Source organism: Mastigoproctus giganteus, chromosome 2 (genome assembly GCF_048544385.1).
Source record: "Mastigoproctus giganteus isolate SK-2022 chromosome 2, ASM4854438v1, whole genome shotgun sequence".
In the NCBI taxonomy this organism is placed as follows: Eukaryota; Metazoa; Arthropoda; class Arachnida; order Uropygi; family Thelyphonidae; genus Mastigoproctus; species Mastigoproctus giganteus.
In genome coordinates this window covers 181707107-181728171 of record NC_143576.1, presented here as the reverse complement: position 1 = coordinate 181728171, position 21065 = coordinate 181707107, and the positions used below count along the sequence as shown (strand labels likewise).

Sequence of the window (21065 nt, the reverse complement as noted above, 5' to 3'; positions counted from 1 at the left end):
TTCAGGAAAGCATTTCCGACCCCACATTGCTATATGATTTCGAGTTGTCAGGATGTACCCTACCCCACTTAGAAGTTCTGAAACGTTTAACTGAAACACCCTGTATATATATATATGTAATAATTGCATGGGCATCCACAGAAAATTTTCTAGTGGGGGGGCAAGAAAGCTTGGAGACAAATAATTGCATCAATAAATTTTTATTTAATTATTTAATTTTTTAAATACAGTAAACCCCTGCTATTCGCGGTATCTTTATTCGTGGTTTCGTGTATTCACAGTTGCTGATTTAATATAAAATGAAACCTAAAAAAATGTGAATTTTAAATCGGCGTGTACATTTTCCGCCATAAAAAAACACTCTTACACTCTCATTTATATTTGCCAGACTTCCACAGAAGCTTCAATTTCAATTCAACAATATTTCACTAACAGATGATTCATATCACCAAATGCAGTTTTCCCGAAAAAATTATTTTTTAAAATTAATGTAGGCTTTCTTCTTGTGCATTTGCAATAGTCGTTATGCCTTGAAGTAGACTTTCTGATTTCAGAAGCATTTATAATTCTTGTTGTTTCTTTTCAGATAACACACAAGTTTTTTTAAGTATGAGCATTAACTGTTATGCCCTAATCCAATGGTTGTAAAAGTAGCATGAATTTTTTTTTAAATTTATTACCTATTAAAAGGTAATAAATTTAAAAAAAAATCACTGCAAAAATTGTTATTACTCAGGTTGATCACGAAGAGAAAAAAATTGGGAACCATCGTGCACACAAATCACCAGGCATGCAACAATGAGCATTCATGGCACATCATAAAATCATGAAAAGAATTAGCTTGCTGACTATCACATACATTCCATGGATTTCTTGTGTCCATTATCTATCTTATGGACAACTACCTTATGTTTATTAGATTTTTATTTAATTAGATTTTATTAGTTGTTCAAAACATAATTTCCAGATATTACTTATATGTAAACACACACACACACACACACACACACACACACACACACACACACACACACACACACACACACACACACACACACACACAAATAAATAAAATAGCTATCAGATTAACACATGCACTCTGATAAAGTTATTAAGCATAATTATACCTTCTTGCACAGAACAGCGAGATATTAACTCCCAGAGCACAAGTCCACAGGCATACATATCTATCCTCAAAAAAGCATCCCTGTTAAAGTTTATAGCTCCCTCAAGGACTTCTGGTGCCATATACCTTCTGGTGCCAACCTGAATTCAGATAATGTTCATAAGTTTCATCTAATTAATAATAAAACATACAAATGTAAACAGATGTTTTAACTGAAAGTGCTTCTATATAAGCAACCAAAACAAGAAAATACAGGAAAAAAAACAAAAAAAAAACTTACATATTTAAATTTCCTCAAAGTATATCCCACCAAGGTATTTATAAAAAAAAAAATACTCAATTACTTCAGGGTTGTATATCTTGATAAATGGTTGTAAGCATCTGAAATTTCACATGTACCAGAACCATGCACTTAAAGATGGAGTTTAATGTTTTGCCGCCAGAGGCAGTATTGTCTCTAACTGAAATGTTTCTTAAGGATCAAGGCATATAAAGCAGGTATAAATATGACTATTCACTTCTGTATAGTGTAGTTATGCCACTAACAAGTAACAGATAACTAAAATTTCAAAGCTATATTATACCCATTAAGCCATGCCATAAAAATACTTAGAGAGTACTTACTATTAGAGAGACTAGATGATACAAGGAAACAAACTTTTTTATATCTGCCAAATAAAAACACCAGTCGCTCATACTTAATGTCAAAAGATGACTGTCCAGTTTCACCTTCTTTGAGCTTAAGCAAACTTTCTGCCTCAGCCATTTTAGCAGGCAATTTATTACAATGATCTGCAACATGTTGCTCAAAAGTAAACTTTATGAGATCCAGCAATCTGCTACCACCTAGGATTTTATATTTGTGCCCCAATTCCTATTTCTTCAACCTATGAGATACATCTCCCTCATTAATTTTAACAATCCTCTTCAGGCCGTTAATTTGGCCTCCCCTTAAAATGTCTAGGTGTCAAGATTTGCAGTCCATACCTTCTAAGCTGTTCTTCATATGGACATCAATTACTTCCCCCTTTCCTCACAAATCTGGCAGAACTTCTTTTAACCTTCTCTAAAGACTGGCTTTTTATTTTAGGGTATGGCCTCCATATTTGAATACAATATTCCAAATGCACTACCACCATTGTCTGATACAGAGAGACAACTGACATCCTTCTCCCTACTTGAAAAAGCCCTATAAATCACGTACGGTACTAAGTACTATAGGTTTTGATACCTTTCGTGTTTGGTGTTTTCATAAAAAAAAAAAAAAAAAAAAAAGACAGAATATCAAGTGCCTTCATAGCTGCCTGTTCATGTCATATAGTAAATTTCATTGAGTGTATTATAACCAATAAATATTTTTTGTTCTTGACCATTTTTAACTCGTTCTACTCCTGGTTTGTAATTCCTGGATTTCTGTTCTCCAGGCATAAAACCTTACATTTAGAAGCATTAAACTCTTAAGTTTTCATCTTTATCCAAGCCTGAACAACAAGGGCTGGTTCTGGTCATTAATCACACCTCTTACCTTCATCAGTATTTTCTTACTCTCTCATCACAGACTACCTTTGATGCAACTGTACAACATTTAATGAGGAATAGTGGAGCAAGAACCTTCTGTTCTTTTGCCTATTCCAGGTATAGCCTGTCTCTCCTTCCCCATAACCAAGTTTCCTTGTAAATGATAGAGGAAAGACTAATGCACAAGACATTTTGTCATTTTAATTTCAATATACCAAAATCACAATGCAAAATGTCATCAGACATTTTGCATTGTGACTCTGTATCAGACAATGGTGGTAGTGCATTTGGAATATTGTATTCAAATATGGAGGCCATACCCTAAAATAAAAAGCCAGTCTTTAGAGAAGGTTAAAAGAAGTTCTGCCACACGTTGCAAGATAACTGAAGACCACTCTCAAAAAACATTTTTAAGGTTAAAGTTATTTTCTGGCATTTTTTTTTTGTAAATACAGTATCCATAAACAAAATAAGAAAAAGTGTACATGATCTGTTTTACCATCCATACATTAAAATCAGCAACATGTGAGTGACTCTGTATTGAAACAATGTTGCTCATTACCAAAAATGATGTCTTCTCAATGTTTCATTACTGAATTTCTTGCTGAAGCATGATGGATTTTGTTATTAATTGCTGCTATTATTTTAAATCAAATCTTGTTTGTTTCAATGTTTCATCTCATTATATCTAGTTAATGTATCTAATCTAGTTATTATATCCATCAGTAGTTGTGATAAGAAACATTCAGATATAAATAGGTTATTTGATTAGGGTAATATTTTATTATTATTATAATTGTTGTTGTTATTATTAGTAGTAGCAGTGGCAAATGATGCCACTGCTACTACTACTAACAGCAGTGGAAAATGATGTAAAGCAAGCTTATATAGCAAAAAAAGAAAAAAAAAAAAAAAACAAATTTCTAATATGTTGAAATCTAACTTGGCACCTCTGTAGCCAGGTGGGAAGGAGCAGCAGTGCGTAGCACACGCTTCTTGATTAGACCGGGGTTCGAGCCCATCACCACCAAATACGGAGGATGCGGAAGGTCAAGGAATGACCACCGCATATTCCTGGAGCAATATGGCCTTAGTTGCTAATGCTCCTAAAAACCAAACAACAACAAATCTAACTTAAATTTATTCAAACTACCCACTTTCACAACACCAGATGACAGTTTATTCCAACGATCAATTACTCCCTGTCTGAAAGCAAATTTTTGCACATTATCCTGAGCCAACCTTTTCACTTAAAGAATACCATAATCACTGTTTACTCAATCCATTTAAAGCCTTGCATACTTCAATCAGGTCTCCTCTCAAGTTTCCAAGTGCTACAATTCGAGAAATGAAGTCATCTGTGGTAAGAGTATCCCTTCGTGTTCTTAACTAATATGGTTTCTCTCCTTTGCACCCTCTCCAAGAAATCACATTTTTCTTAAAATAAGGCCTACACACCTGTATGCAGTACTCAAGATACAGCCTAACTGCTACCTTATACAATGGGATAATCAGCTCCTTGACCCTGTGAGCAAATTTCTTGTATATCACTGATAGAACCTTGCCAGCAGTTCTAGAATCCTGTTTACACTGCAATTATTACTACAACTCTCTGTCTAAAAGAAAACTTCCTACGATCTAGTCTAAACCTTTTCCCCTGAAATTTGAATTCATGGCCCCCAGTTATGGAATTCTTTATAACAGCAAAAATTCTGCCTTTGTTTTCCTAGCCCCTCTCAGGGCCTTATAAACCTCAATCAGATCCTCTCTAAAGTGCCTGGTTGCCAAGCCCTATAGTCAACGTAATCGAAATCTTTCCTAGTACAGTCGTACTTTTGCTGATCTCACCATGCGAGTTGCCCTTCTTTGGACCATTCAAGAATCTAAATATCTTTTTTCGACTGAGGTCTTGATACTTGGATATGGTATTCCAAATGCAGTCTTACAACTGCCTTGTACAGTGGGATAACTATGACTTGCATTTCTCTACAAGATAATGTTCGATAAATCATTGATAGGACACCATGGGCTTTTCTTTGCTGCCTGTTTAAACTGCTCATAATCTGCCTGTATCATAACTCACAGATTCCATCCTTTCCCTAGTGTTTTTAATTCGACAAAATCAAGTGTATAAGTTATTCTGAGGTTGCTATTTTCCAAGTGTAACCTTGCATTTTGCTGCAATAAAACATAGCTACCACTTTTCTGACTATTCTTGAAGTCTGTTCAAGTCATCCTGAAGAATTCTGCTTGGCAATGATCATTAATGACTGACCTAATCTTTATGTTGTCTGCAAATTTTGACATCATGCCATTTATCCCTTTGTCAATGTCGTTATTGAAAATCACAAACAACAGTGGTCTAAGAACTGATCCTTGGGGGACCCCACTTCTGACATTACATCAATCTGAAGAATATCCCTCATCATAACCAATTTTAAGATGGATTACAGGATGGCTGCAAGGCAGAAAGCCCTGTGGCCACCCTGCAATCCATCTTAAAATCTTTCCAGTAATCCAACAGGTCCCAACTTATACAGTAACTTCCCATGAAGGACTGTGTCAAATGCCTTGCTAAAATCCAAATAAACTGTATTGAAATTGTTCCTCATATCAAGCTCATGAGTAACTGTCAAAGTAGCTTACTGAGTTAGTTAAACTAGATTTTCCCATAACAAAACCATGTTGTATGTTTTTCAGAATGCCATTTCTATCTAAATGTTTCTGGATTGCACTCTTGATCATTAGCTGTTCCAAGAGGTCAGTAACTACAGACTGGTCATACTAACCAGTCTGTAGTTACAGACCTCTTGGAACAGCATTATTGGCAATACAGTCAGTCCTCGTATAGCACGATAGTTGTGTTCCTAGAAACCCTCGTGCAATATAACAACAGGCCCTATGGGAAAAATAGGGTTAGGTGCCGACCACCCAAGATTGAACACACATTTGTAACCAAAACATTACCAAACACAGTAAATTATCGTAAAAAAATACGTATTTTATTACGACTATTACGTAATAACATATTGCTAATGCTTTTGCTTCTATCTTAAGCAAACTTGTTTTTTTGTTTGATTTTCTATCCAAACAGATGACAGCCATTCCATCTGTTCCAATTCTTTGTGTCTTAATCTAATGGATTTTAATTACACTTTGAGTTGTTCCTGCTATCAATGTTGTTTTTATTTTCTCTGCATTCTTTGTAATTCTCGGCGTTGCCTCATTTAGGTCTGCAGCACGTGCAATATCACATGGTCTTTCATTTCGCTCAAAACGTTTCACAATTTCATATTTTTTCTATATTGACAGAGGCGGACTGGCCATAAGCCTTACCGGGAAAAACCCCGGTGGGCAGGAGGCCGGTGTGATTTTGGCCATAAACACTAGTATGAGGCAACTATAAATTTTCCTGGGTAAGAATTTTTGACCCAGTCCGCCTCTGTTTATCGATATTGCTTTTCTTTTTCTCTCTGAATCTGCAGTGTCTTCACCAGGATGCTTCCTTTTCACACCTTTTAAGTATTTTACTCATTTTTAGGGAATAAAGCACAATTACAAACCGAGGAGGCACGTTTGATACACATAAACAAAGCTGCCTGCGTGTAGCAACTGAATAAACACCACCATAAAGGCAGAGATACACTATTAACACCTCACATTTTACTAAAGCACATTTCTAGGGGTTACTGCCATAAAACAATAAAAACAATTTCCAGTTGCATTTCTGCTAGTGGAATCTGTTATAAACTAGTAGTAAACTCGATCTAATTGCATTTGCGATAATACCGATAGCTGGAATTGTGTGGGTTTTTACCTTATTATGGTAAAATGTGTTTCCCCTTCACTGATATAAAAAACAAATATACATTTTCAGAATCTTCTTTTCATTCCTATTGTGTTGCATTCGGTTGGGGTGATTCTGCGTTCGGCTGCCATTTCTTGTAAACACAAAGGCGAATCATGCATAAGCGAATACGGTTCGTGTTATATAAGATATCGTTCCCCTATTTATAAATCGTGTATGATCGAATTCGTGTAATGTAAACAAGTGTTATACGAGGACTGACTGTATGTTGGCATTTCTCCAACCCAAAAGAACGTCTTCCAAGTCCAAAGATGCTCTCATAATTAACCTGAATGGTTTAATACACTCTCTGGCTAACTCCCTCAAAACTACTGGGAGTACTAATTCCCGAAGACTACAGTTTATTACTGGACATATGTCAACAAATCCACGAGCCCTACTTGTGTTTAAGTTTTTGACGTTAAAAACGTTTTTACTGGAGTTATTCCAAAAATTTTGTAATGAAAAACTGTCATGCAAAAAGCGTTATGGAAGTGATGTCATCTTCGGTTTCCGCCAGAAGCAAATTATTTTAACTTATATTGTTGGAATCATACTTGTATGATGGAAACAATAATTATCTTCTACTGGACCAAATTTAATGAAATTCTGCATGGAGCTTCACCTTAGCTTGAACCTCTGAAAATTGCGATAGTTTTTCCAGGATAGTGGAAAATATGAACATGTGATCAAGGAAATTTTCTCACATAATAAATCGGATTATGTGAACATATACAGCAGGCCCTCGTTATAACGCAGTTCGCTTTACACTGATTCACTATAACGCTGTTCATATGTTATAATCTGGTATCTGACTATAACACTGTCACAAATCACTATAACACTCTTTTACCAGCATACAGATTGCATTTTTGTCAAATTAAACGAAAATGTTTCATGCGATGGAGTCGATAGCTTGAAAATGAATAGCAAAGCAGCATTAAAACATTTCCCATGATGACTTGAGAAAATTTCCCACATTCAGTGAAAGTTTTTCGCACGCTAATTTAATTGCAGTACAGTGACCTGTTACGTAGTTCCAAGATCGACATTTTAAAAAATGATCAAGTATATTGCTCGTAATATTTGCGTTATATGCATTTATCCGAAGTTTAGTCATCACTCAGTACAGTATTAGGCATCGTGCATAACGGACAGTTTACTCGAACATTGTATCATAATTAATGACCAATGCAGTTACATTTACGAAGAGTTAAATAATGGCGGATAAGAATGAAAAAGCAACGTCCGGATGCAGTATGAAGACTACAAATGTAAGAAAAAAGACTGAATTTGAAAATTAGTAGTAGTAGTGGCATGTGATGCAAGAAAGCAAGTGTATGAGCTTATGCAGCATAAACCAAAAAAAAAGAAAAAAAAAACATCACACAATTCCCTCCAAATGCCTATCCAGTTCCTCATTAAATTTATTCAACCTATCAACTTCCACAACAACAGATGGAAGTTTGTTCCAGCAATTAACCACCCGCTGGCTAAAGGCAAATTTACGCACATCTATTCTACATCTGTCTTTTCTTAATTTGAATTTATGCCCCCTTAGGTTCGTAATCTGAACAAGTGGAAGGATCCCATCAGAATTCAGCGTGCTCAACCCATTCAAGGCCTCATACACCTCAATCAGATCACTGCGCAGGTGCCTAGTTTCAGCCACTGCAATTTGCAGAACTTAAGCCTCTCTTGGTAAGAGGATCCCTTCATTCCCGTCACCAAGTAAATCTACATCCTTCCTAAAATGAGGCCTCCAGACCTGCATGCAGTACTCAAGGTGTGGCCTGACCATTGCGCTTATACAGAGGGATAATCACCTCCTTTTCCCTGCTAGCAAAATTCCTATATATCATTGACAAAACCCCATGACCTGCTCTGGCAACCTGTCTGCACTGCTCAGAAAACTTCATATCTGACTGCACAATTACTCCCAGGTCTTTTTCATTTTCTACCACCTTAAGTGTAGTACCACACAGTTAGTACGTTTCTCTGGGGTTACTTCTACCCATATGCAGTACTTTGCATTTGTCAAGGTTAAACTTCAGTTGCCACTTCTTAGCCCATCTGCCCAAATTATCTAGATCCTGTTGCAGTAGCACACTGCCATTACTGTCATTAACAACCCTGCCAACCTTTGTATCATCTGCAAACTTCGACATTAAGCCTGATATACCTTCATCAATATCATTGATAAATATACAAAACAACAGTGGACCTAACACCGAACCCTGTGGGACTCCACTAATAACATTAGTCCACAAAGAGCAGCACCCATTGATTACCACCCTCTGTCTTCTCCCACTTAACCATCCTTTTATCCATTGTAGCAACTTACCCTTAATACCATTCTGCTCCAATTTGTACAATAGTCTTCAATGCGCAACAGTGTCAAAAGCTTTCCTGAAATCCAAATATATGATATCAAAATTATTTTTTGCATCCAGTTCCTTTGTAACCACATCATAATATCCTATCAAATTTGTCAGACAAGACTTTCCCTTAACAAACCCATGTGGTGTCTGAATTATTGCTGAAGTCTTGTCTAGATGACCCTGCAATGCATCTTTAACCACTGACTCCATTATTTTACCCGGAACAGTAAACTAACTGGTCTGTAATTACTCGTGTCACCCTTCGATCCTCCTTTGTGAATTGGGGATACATTTGCACATCTCCAGTCCGTGGGAACCTCCCCTGAGTTCAAGGATGCTCTCATAATTATGGCTAAGGGTTTGCTTAGTTGCTTTGCCACCTCCTTTAATATAACTAGATAGATCCCATCCACCCCAGGTGCTTTTCTTATGTTTAACTTCAACAATTTCTCCTCCACTTTGCTTTCAGTTATTACAAAATCATTAAGTATCCTGCTACAATTTGATAACCTTCTGCCATTTTCAAACCTCAATAATTCCTCATGTGTGAATGTAGTTGCAAAATACTCATTCAGTTTGTTTGCTATCTGAGCAGGATTATCAACTGTCGAACCATCGATGTCAGGTTGACCAATCAGATTCATCCCCTTCCTTTTAGAGTTTATATAAGTAAAGAAATCCTTGCTGTTTTTCTTAGCAACCTTTGCCATTCATTTCTCGTAATCTTCCTTCGCCTGCCTAACCTCGTTTATGACCTGATTACAGACTAGCTTATATCTGCCATAGGCTTCTGAGTCTCTTGATAATTTATATGCATCCCATGCATTTTTCTTCTCTGTTACGAGTCTCATTAGTTCATTAGATAACCATTTAGGCCTAAACCTTGAACAATATTTCTTAATAGGTATGAAACTTTTAGTAGCATCCATGATTAATTCCTTGAATGCTTCCCACTTAGAATTTACTGTTGGTAACATCGTCAGTTTATCCCACTGTACTCACCTTTACGGAAGCAAAAACCCTTTCCTTTACCCCTGATGGTAATTAAATCTTTAAGTAAATCCCACTACAGTACACTGTGATCACTGCCACCTAGTGGTTCCTTTATCTGCAAATTCTTAATACACGAATGATCACTGCTGATAACCAGATCAAGAGTATTACTTTCTCTGGTTGCCTCTCGAACATGCTGCTGCAGAAAACAATCATCCAATAAATCCACAAAAGTCTGACTAGTGTGTGAGTGACCAACCCACAAGTTCCAGTCAATATCTGGGAAGTTAAAATCTCCCATTATAAGACATTCCGATTTACTAGTCCACTCTATTTCTCTGTACAGCTGTTCATTGTACTCATTCGAGTCATTAGGCCTATAACACACTCCTACTCTTATTTTTGCTTTCGCAGTGCTTATGTCACACCAAACTGACTCAACAGTGCACTGTTCATCTATATCAACGGGATGCACTTCTTTTGATTTTATGTTTTTCTTAATTAACAGCATAACACCTCCTCCCTTTCTATCCTGTCTATCCTTTCTGTACACATTGTACTCCCCAAATTCTAGTTCAGCATTCCTTATATCTGTGTGACACCACGCCTTTCTATTAAATTAGACATTTGAAGCGAATCGATTTTGGTCAACAACAAGCGAACGTGTGCCATAATTTAGGACTGGCAGGTTTTACTGAATGAAAAAAAATAAAAAAATAAAAATAAAATAAATAAATAAACAATTATAAAAATAAAGAATTAATTTTAACAGTGGGAAAGACAGTTGTTCCACTGCAAGCAACTAGGGCTAGGCCGGTTAGTAGGGTTGAAATGGAGAGACTTTAACTAATTTTATTGAAGATAATATTCAATGCAAAATTCAGTTAAGTTAAATACAGTCAGTCCTCGTATAACACGTGTTTACACTACACGAATTCGATCATACACGATTTATAAATAGGGGAACGATATCTTATATAACACGAACCGAATTCGCTTATGCACGATTCGCCTTTGTGTTTACAAGAAATGGCAGTCAAACGCGGAATCGCCCCAACCAAATGCAACACGATAGGAATCAAGAGAAGATTCTGAAAATGTATTTATGTGTTTTATCAGTGAAGGGGAAACACATTTCACCATAATAACGTAAAAACCCACACAATTCCAGCTATCGGTATAATCGCAAATGCAATTAGATCGAGTTTACTACAGTTTATTACAGATTCCACTAGCAGAAACACAACTGGAAATTGTTTTTATTGTTTTATGGTAGTAACCCCCAGAAATGTGCTTTAGTAAAATGTGAAGTGTTAATAGTGTATCTTTGCCTTTACGGTGTTGTTTATTCAGTTGCTACACGCGCGCAGCTTTGTTTATGTGTATCAAACGTGCCTCCTCGGTTTGTAATTGTGCTTTATTCCCTAAAAATGAGTAAAATACTTAAAAGGTGTGAAAAGGAAGTGTCCAGGTGAAGACACTACAGATTCAGAGAGAAAAAGAAAAGCAATATCGATAAACAGAGGTGGACTAGGTAAAAAATTCTTACCCGGGAAAATTTTGGCCAAAATCACACCGGCCTCCGGCCCACCGGGGTTTTTCCCGGTAAGGCTTATGGCCAGTCCGCCTCTGTCGATATAGAAAAAAATATGAAATTGTGAAACACTTTGAGCGAAATGAAAGACCATGTGATATTGCACGTTCTACAGGCTTCAATGAGGCAACCCCGAGAATTACAAAGAATGCAGAGAAAATAGAAACAACTTTTATAGCAGGAACAACTCAAAGTGTAATTTAAATTAATTAGATTAAGACACAAAGAATTGGAAGAGATGGAACCGCTGTCATCTGTTTGGATAGAAAATCAAACAAAAAAACAAGTTTGCTTATGATAGAAGCAAAAGCATTAGCAATATTTTATTACGTAATAGTCGTAATAAAATACGTATTTTTTTACGATAATTTACTGTGTTTGGTAATGTTTTGGTTACAAATGTGTGTTCAATCTTGGGTGGCCAGCACCTAACCCTATTTTTCCCATAGGGCCTGTTGTTTATATTGCACGATTTTGCATTGCACGAGGGTTTCGAGGAACACAACTATTGTGCTATATGAGGACTGACTGTATTATAAAAAAAAAAAAAAAAAAGAGATTAGTCTATATGATGATCTCAAGAAAGCTCACCTAAACAAAAAAAAAAAAAAATGTGGAACCATTTAAAACTAGTAAGGGCTGGGTGAATAGATTTAAAATCCAGGGAGAAGCAGCAAGTGCAGATCAAGAAGCCGAAACTTTCAACAAAGAACTTGTTAAAATTATTGAAAAGGGGTATTATGTGTTATACTTCAACAAATTTTTAACAAAAACGAAGCAGGACTTTTTTTGGAAATGAATGCCTAAAAGAAGTTTCATATTGAAAGAAAAAAAACATGCCAGGTTTCAAAGCAAAGAAGGATCGGTTGACTTTATTGTTGGATGGTAATGCTGTGGGGGATTTTAAATTAAAACCCCTTTTATTTACCAAGAAGAGGGCCAAAATACAACCCAAAATTGACACATTTTTCATGATTAAATTCATCAATTAAATTAAATCAATTAAAATCAATTAAGTTCATGATTTTAATTGGAATTTTAAGTTTAATTTTGATATGTAAGTAGTTACCACATAATTATATATGTTTGTAATGCAGTATATTTTATATGTACAAATATTTTAATATTAAATATTTTGACTGATATTTGTGCATCTTTTCGCTACCGTTTATTATTGATTAAGAAATATCCTATGGCACCAACTGCAACTCACAAATACATGTTACCTTAGGGGAATGCGGTGCTCACTTAGCGTGGATTCACTTAGCACTCTGTTTTTCCAGAACGAATTATCAGCGTTAAGTGGGGGGTCACCTTTATAGCATATTGCTGGAAAGCTAAGGAATTTAGAAACATAAATATTAAGGTTTTAAGATACAAATAACTTTCGGAAACTAGGAAATGCATTAATTCGAAAATGCATCTGGTTTCAGGTCACCTGGTGTTTTCAGATTGAATGTAATTGGTAGATGACTCTCATCAACCGGTGAAATACCACCACTTTGCTTATTGGAGGCTTGAAGTGGTGGAACCCATGTTTAGTCTCTAGAGCTAAGTTCCGGTCAACCCTTCCCTATCTCTTCCATCATGCAGTATGATTGATGACTTTTGAGGTTATGATGAATGTCGTGGCGAGATCCAATCTTCCTTACATTTCGAGGGTACAGCTCTAAAACGGTTTTCGCAGGCCGACCGCTAGTTAGTACACCGGACCAAACCTATTGGTAACTCTCTAGGAGGCTTCCGGATCAGCTAGTGTATAATCTTGCTACCTCTACTCTGCCAGATAGTGACTGGAGGGAGTCCGAGTAGTGTGTATGCGGGGAGCATTGTCGCTGCCACGTTATGTCAAGGATCTGGGTATATTCTTACCACATGTACGCCATATCCAAAAATTTCATTACTTCATACAGCATGTCCCACCCACTTTTTCTTACTATTGAATACACCATGAATTGTCAAACTAATAGAACAAGCTTATCTGCGAAAAGATCTAAACCTCTCAAGGACTTCCTAATTCATCTCACAAATATACGTGGTCTCAATTCTAATCTCAACGATGTCCATTTCCACTTGCAGTCTGCCAAACCACATGTACTTTTTCTGACAGAATCTCAGTTATCGGTTGATTCAACTACTGCTCATCTCAGATGCCCAAATTATTCGCTGTATGATTCGTTTCGCCTCAAAGGTGGTACTTGTGCATATGTCCGTTCTGATATTCCCTGTCAGAGACTTGGCAATTTGGAATCTCCTCTCTTCGATCTTCTCTGGCTTAAAATCTCTCTACCTCATTGTGTCAAATTCATCTGTTGTCTCTACCGTTCTCCCAACTCCACTAATCACTTGGAGCTCTTTGACTTCCTCTCGTTGCAACTTGACTTTCTCCAGTCCAACTTTCCTAACAGTGAGGTAATTTTCCTTGGTGATTTTAATGTTCACAACTCCAGCTGGCTTCCGTTTTCTAGTCACACCGACCCAGCAGGTTGAGATGCTGAGGCTTTTGCAATTACTAATGACCTAGCACAGATTGTTCATTTACCTACAAGAATACCGGACAATCCGAATCATACAGCCAATACGCTTGATCTTTTTCTCACAAACAACCCTTCTAAGTACATGGTCGAAGTGAGAGGTCCTTTAGGCACTTCAGATCACAACTTGGTGATTGTCTCTTCTCCAATGGAAACTTTATCTCATGGCTATTCCCAACCTCGTGTTGTTTGGCATTACAAGAATGCAAAATGGGATGACTTGCGTGACTTCTTTTCTTCTTTTCCTTGGTCGGATTACTGTTTCAAAACTTCTGATGTCAACGTTTGCTCAGATCGTGTCAGTGAAATTATTCTTGCAGGAATGGAATCCTTTATCCCACACTTCACTTTAAAATCTCATCCTTTATCTAAACCTTGGTTTTCCAATAAATGTGCTAAGGCTGTTCAAGAGAAGAATGTTGCATATCGTAATTGGCTTGTTTCTAATTCTTCAGTTTCATTTTCTGCCTACACCAAAGCTCACAACAATTGTAAAGCAGTTATTAATCAGTCCAAACTAGAGTTTGAACAGGCTAAGAGTAGAAAACTTGCTTCTTGCCCTAATGGTAGCCGAGCATTCTGGTCTCTTGCCAAAGCTATTGGCCGCAACTTTTGCCCATCTCTGCTTCCACCTCTGTCCAAACCAGATGGTTCTGTTGTCACTTCAGCCAAGGATAAAGCTGACCTGCTAGCATCCCATTTTCCTTCCAGCTCATGTATTATTGAACTTGGTAAAACACCTCCCACCATTCCCAACACGGTCCATTCAATGCCTCCTGTGGTCTTCCGTCAAAAGGATATCAGAAGGATTTTGATGAATCTTGATGCTAAGAAAGCTCCAGGTCCTGATGGTATTTCTCCACTTGTTCTCAAAATCTGTGCTCCTGAACTTACTCCTATTCTTTGCCGCTCACTTTCTTATTCCAAAGGTGTTTTTCCTTCCGCTTGGAAATTTGCTCATATCCAGCCAGTTCCTAAAAAGGGTGACAAATCCCTCCCATCCAATTATCGTCCCATTGCAATTACTTCTACTCTTTCTAAAGTAATGGAGAAATCAATTAACCGCCAACTCTTAAACTACCTAGAAACCTTCCGTCTGATCAACGATCACCAGTATGGATTCCGCCAGTGTCGATCCACTGGTGATATCCTGGCTTATGTTACCCATTTATGGACTACTTCAATGGAAAGGTTCGGTGAAACACAAGTAGTTGCCCTTGACATCTCAAAGGCTTTTGATCGTGTTTGGCATAAAGGTCTTCTAAACAAGCTTCCATCTTATGGTTTGCCTACTGTTTTTAGTAATTGGTTATCCAGTTTTCTCTCTGATCGCTCACTGAGGGTGATGGTAGATGGCTCTCTGTCTTCTAACTTCTCCACTAATGCCGGCGTCTCCCAAGGTTCAGTTCTTTCCCCCACTCTTTTCCTCTTGTATATCAATGACCTTCTTCCATTGACTGGAAATCCTATCCATAGTTTTGCCGATGATAGCACATTGCATTCAACTTTCCGTTTTGAGAAATCTTGTCCTGCTCAATCAGCTTCAACTTCTCGAAAATCTGCTACCAATTCCTTAAATGTCGATCTTCAGGTAATTCTCCAGTGGGGCAAAGACAACTTAGTTGATTTCAACCCTTCTAAAACTCAGCCTTGTCTTATATCTCGCAAAAAAAGGATTCTTCTGCTCCTATGCTTATCTTTAGCGACACTCCAATTTCTAGGCAAAAGGATATATCTCTTTTGGGGATTACCCTGACTTCTAATCTCTCTTGGCACAAGCACATTACAAATATTGCTTCCTCTGCATCTAAAAAACTTGGTTTTCTCTTTCGCTCTCGGCGTTACTTTTCTTCCAAACAGCTGCTCACTCTGTATAAATCGCAAATCCGCCCTGCCATGGAATATTGTTCCCACATTTGGGGTGGTGCCCCCAAAACCTCTCTCAGGCTTCTTGATTCCATTCAGAAGAGGGCAGTTAGGTTAATTAATGACTCATCTCTAACAGAGTCTCTCCACTCGCTTTCTCATAGACGCACTGTTTCTGCTGCTTGCCTCTTTTACAGATACTTCCATGGGCACTGTTCTTCTGAATTGGCTTCTATAATTCCCGCTCACTCTTTCAAAACAGTCCGAACACGTGCCGCCACCAGCCAACATCCATTTACTGTCCAACTTCAAACCCACAGAACCAACTTCTCATCTTCCTCATTTATTCATTCAACTGCCGTTTTCTGGAACAACCTTCCTTCATACGTATTTCCTGAAAATTACAATCTACAGAAGTTCAAGTCCAATGTCAACAAATATCTTCTTTCGTCTTCTCAACCTCCAACCCAAGCACGGTACTAAGTACTATAGGTTCTAATACCTCTCGTGTGTTGGGGTTCACATAAAAAAAAAAAAAAAAAATTTTTTTTTTCCTTTACAATTAAGCTCTGAGACTGGAAAAGAGTTCTGCACATTTATGAAAACATTCTCCAACTTGAACATGTAGTCAGATCTTTCAATAAATACTACACATAATGATGGTGTATTTAGTCCTGAAACCTTCAATATAAAAATTATATATCCTATTTTAGTCATCACAGACCAATACCTTCAGTAACCGATATGTAATTATTGGATCCTGACTAAGTATATAAGCTACTTATAGAAAAAATTTGATGTCACAATTGGTCAATAAAGCGGCTAAATATGGCTAAAAAATTTCTCGTTCAGCGGAGCTGCAACTTGTAACACGTGGATTCGTTACCCTTACTGATAATTTTATGCAATTACAAGGTCGGGTAAAGAATAAATACACCAGATTAATCAGAAAATCACATAATAATGCTATACTACTAAATTTAAATCAAAAGTTTTAGAAAAACAATAATTTCAAATCAATAAATAAGAAAATCCACTTAGTGGCTTTGAACACGTCTGACTCCCACTAGCCTCGTCAGCAGACCTACCCTTATCCTTAATACCATTCTGCTCCAATTTGTACAGTAGTTTTCCATGTGCAACAGTGTCAAAAGCTTTCCTGAAATCAAAGTATATGATATCAAAATTATTTTTTGCATCCAGTTCCTTTGTGACCACATCATAGCATCCAATCAAATTTGTCAGACAAGACTTTCCCTTAACAAACCCATGCTGTGTCTGAATTATTGCTGCAGTCTTTTCTAGATGATCATGCAATGCATCTTTAACTAGTGACTCCATTATTTTACCCGGAACAGAAGTTAAACTAGCATTTGCTAGGTATATTTGCACATCTCCAGTCTGTGTGGACTTCCCCAGAATCCAAGGGTGCTCTCATAATTTTGGCTAAGGGTTTGCTTAGTACCTTTGCAGCCTCCTTTAATATATATCTGGATAGATACCATCCACCCCAGGAGCCTTTCTTATGTTTAATTTCAGTAATTTCTCCTCCAATTTGCTCTCAGTTATTATAAAATCATTAAGCACCCTGTTACACTTTGATAAACTTTTGGCATTTTCCTCTATTAATAACTCCTCATGTGTGAATGTAGATGCAAAATACTCAGTCATTTTTTTAGCTATTTGAGCAGGATAATCAACAGTCGAACCATTGATATCGAGTGGACCAATCTGATTCATCCCCTTTCTTTTAGAGTTTATATAAGTAAAGAAGTCCTTGCTGTTTTTCTTAGCATCCTTTGCCAAAGATTTCCCGTTACCTGCCTTTACTTGCCTAATATCCTTTGTCACTTGATTACAGACTAGCTTATATCTTCCACAGGCTTCTGTATTGCCTGATAATTTATATGCATCCCATGCATTCTTCTCTGCCACGAGTCTCATTAGTTCATTTAAAAACCATTTTGGCCTAAACCTTGAACAATATTTCTTAATCAGTACGAAAAGCCTAGTAGCTTCCACGATTAAATCCTTGAATGCTTCCCACTTTTAATTTGCTGTTGGTAACATCATCAGCTGGTCTCACTGTACAGAATTAAAAACTGTCTGAGACCACAGTAGTTACCTTTATGGAAGCAAAAACCCTTTCTTTTACTTTTGATTGGTAATTATATCTTTAATTAAATTACACATCGGTACCCTGTGATCACTGTTATCTAGTGGTTCCTTTATCTGCAAATTCTTAATACACGAATAATCACTGCTGATAACCAGATCAAGAGTATTATGCTCTCTGGTTACCTCTTGAACATGCTCATGCTGAAAACAATCATCCAATAAATCCACAAAAGGCTTGTTAGTGTGCAAGAGACCAACTCACAAGTTCCAGTCAATATCTGGGAAGTTAAAATCCTCCATTATAAGACATTCTGATTTACTAGCCCACTATTTCTCTGTACAATTGTTCATTGTACTCATTAGAGTCATTAGGCCTATAACACACTCCCACTCTTATTTTTGCTTTCCCAGTGCTTATGTAACTTATGTAACCATGACTCAATAGTGCACTGTCCATCTATGCCAACTGGAAGCACTTCCTTAGATTTTATGTTTTTCTTAATTAACAGCATAACCCCTCCTCTCTCCCTATCCTGTCTATCCTTTCTGTGGGGCACCAAGTCTCTGATATCCCAACAATATCTGCTTTTGATGTCTTGACCAGCGCTTCAAATTCATCAAATTTATTTACTATACTTCTAGCATTGGTGTACCGCAAGTATACATGCACCTATTCTTATTCTTAGTTACCCTAAGACAGCGCATTATAGCCTTAGTCGCTAATGCGCCAATAAAACCCAAGCAACCCTAAGACATCCCATATACCCACCTGTTTCACGACGACTGCCATCAGCCCCCGAAACCCCTAGCACCTGTCGCTCCAGGCCGCTGCTCATTCTAATAGAAGTAGTGCAAGAATCATTTTCACCTCTGCCTGTGGCTACTTTTCATCTTTTAGTCTGTGAATGCCCCCAAGCTAGCAGTTTGCTGAACCACCTAACGCTGCCTCGATAGTATCAGCAAACACTCTTGCACCATTTCTATTTAAATGTATCCCATCTCTGTAGAAATGGTCTCTCCTGTTAACAAGCACAGACCACGCTGAAAAAAATTCTACCCCATGAACCTCGCACAATCCCTCCAGGGCCAAACTGATTGACAAAGCTCTCATCATATACTCCATCCTATTGTGTCTGGGCAGAATCGTAGACACTTTAAATTTAACCCTAACTCATGACTTTTTTTCAACATTGACCTGTACTTGTTAAGTAAATCTGCATATATCCTACTCTTAATGTCATTGGTGCCAACGTGTACAACAATATCACCTTTGTGACCTTAAAAGATGATATGCTACAATGGATAAAAGGATGGTTAAGTGGGAGAAGACAGAGGGTGGTAATCAATGGGTGCTGCTCTTCTTGGACTAATGTTATTAGTGGAGTCCCACAGGGTTCGGTGTTAGGTCCACTGTTGTTTTGTATATTTATCAATGATATTGATGAAGGTATATCAGGCTTAATGTCGAAGTTTGCAGATGATACAAAGGTTGGCAGGGTTATTAATGACAGTAATGGCAGTGTGCTACTGCAACAGGATCTAGATAATTTGGGCAGATGGGGTTTTGTCAATGATATATAGGAATTTTGCTAGCAGGGAAAAGGAGGTGATTATCCCTCTGTATAAGGCAATGGTCAGGCCACACCTTGAGTATTGCGTACAGGTCTAGAGGCCTCATTTTAGGAAGGATGTATATTTACTTGAGCGTGTACAGAGAAGGGCAACAAGATTGGTGAGAGGAATGAAGGGATCCTCTTACCAAGAGAGGCTTAAGTTCTGCAAATTGCAGTGGCTGGAGACTAGGCACCTGCGCAGTGATCTGATTGAGGTGTATAAGGCCTTGAATGGGTTGAGCATGCTGAATTCTGATGGGATCCTTCCACTTGTTCAGATTACGAACATAAGGGGACATAAATTCAAATTAAGAAAAGACAGATGTAGAATAGATGTGCGGAAATTTGCCTTTAGCCAGCGGGTGGTTAATTGCTGGAACAAACTTCCATCTGTTATTGTGGAAGTTGATAGGTTGAATAAATTTAAGGAGGAACTGAACAGGCATTTGGAGGGAATGGTGTGATTTTTTTTTTTTTTTTGGCTGATGCTGCATAAGCTCATACACTTGCTTTCTTGCATCACATGCCACTGCTACTACTACTACTACTACTACTACTACTACTACAGTTGATTCCGGTTATTTGGGACACATCGGGACTAGTGCATTTTGGCCCGATTAAGCGGCTGCCCCAATTATCCGAAGTTTCACGTAAATAGTTAAAAATACAATGTACTCCCCCCACCGTTTACAATTGGTTCTCTGTTCAATCACGTTACGATGGAGTCACCATTTAAAGTACCGATCACTATACGATGTGTAATAAGCGCCGGTCATTGTGATCACGTTTGTGAATTGAATTTTAATTCTATTAAACAGCGTTTGTAATTAGCGAAAATAGGAGGAATATTATCCATAGGCTATAAAAGTAAAGATATATTAAGTACAAATTTACCCTTTATTACCTTACCAATTAAAAAATTAAATGATATGTGAAATTCAGAAGAATATACGTGATAATCGAAATAATTAATACGTACTGTAATATGTACATACTAACTAAACTGGTTGACATTTCTGTTCAATGTCATTTGTGGTGGGGGTTAATATTTAAAACAGTAAAAAGATAAGCAATCAATAACAAAGAACACTGCACACACACAAATTGCAAGTAACACGATACGCGCAAGTGAGAAGTAACAAATTTCGAAGCTTTAAAAATAGGAATGAAGAGAAGAGCTTGAAAATTATTATTTTTTTTTATATGATTGAAGATTCCATAGAAGTGTAAACACATGTCACCATAATAACCCACAGAATTCCAGCTGTCGGTATTATCGCAAATTCAATAAGATCAAGTTTACTATCAGTTTATGATAGATTTCACTAACACAAAAGCCCAATAAACAGGTGACTGCTAATTGTTTTTATTGTTTTATGGTTGTGACCTCCAGAAATTCGACCAAACTACGTGGTACGGTTGGGGACAATCGTAGGGTAATCTTCAGTGCTGCGGTCTTCTGCCCTGATTAAACG

The 21065-nt window shown here is 37.3% G+C and overlaps 1 protein-coding gene across 1 annotated transcript in view; it reads right to left on the bottom strand.

The window, feature by feature from the left end:
• Window positions 1–21065, bottom strand: part of put (activin A receptor type 2 punt) — a 166128-nt gene that overhangs the window by 35371 nt on the left and 109692 nt on the right. Inside the window, exon 7 of the mRNA XM_090368830.1 lies at window positions 1128–1266. Within this exon, the coding sequence (XP_090224956.1) occupies window positions 1128–1266 (139 nt within the window). The remainder of the gene's footprint in view (window positions 1–1127; window positions 1267–21065) is intronic.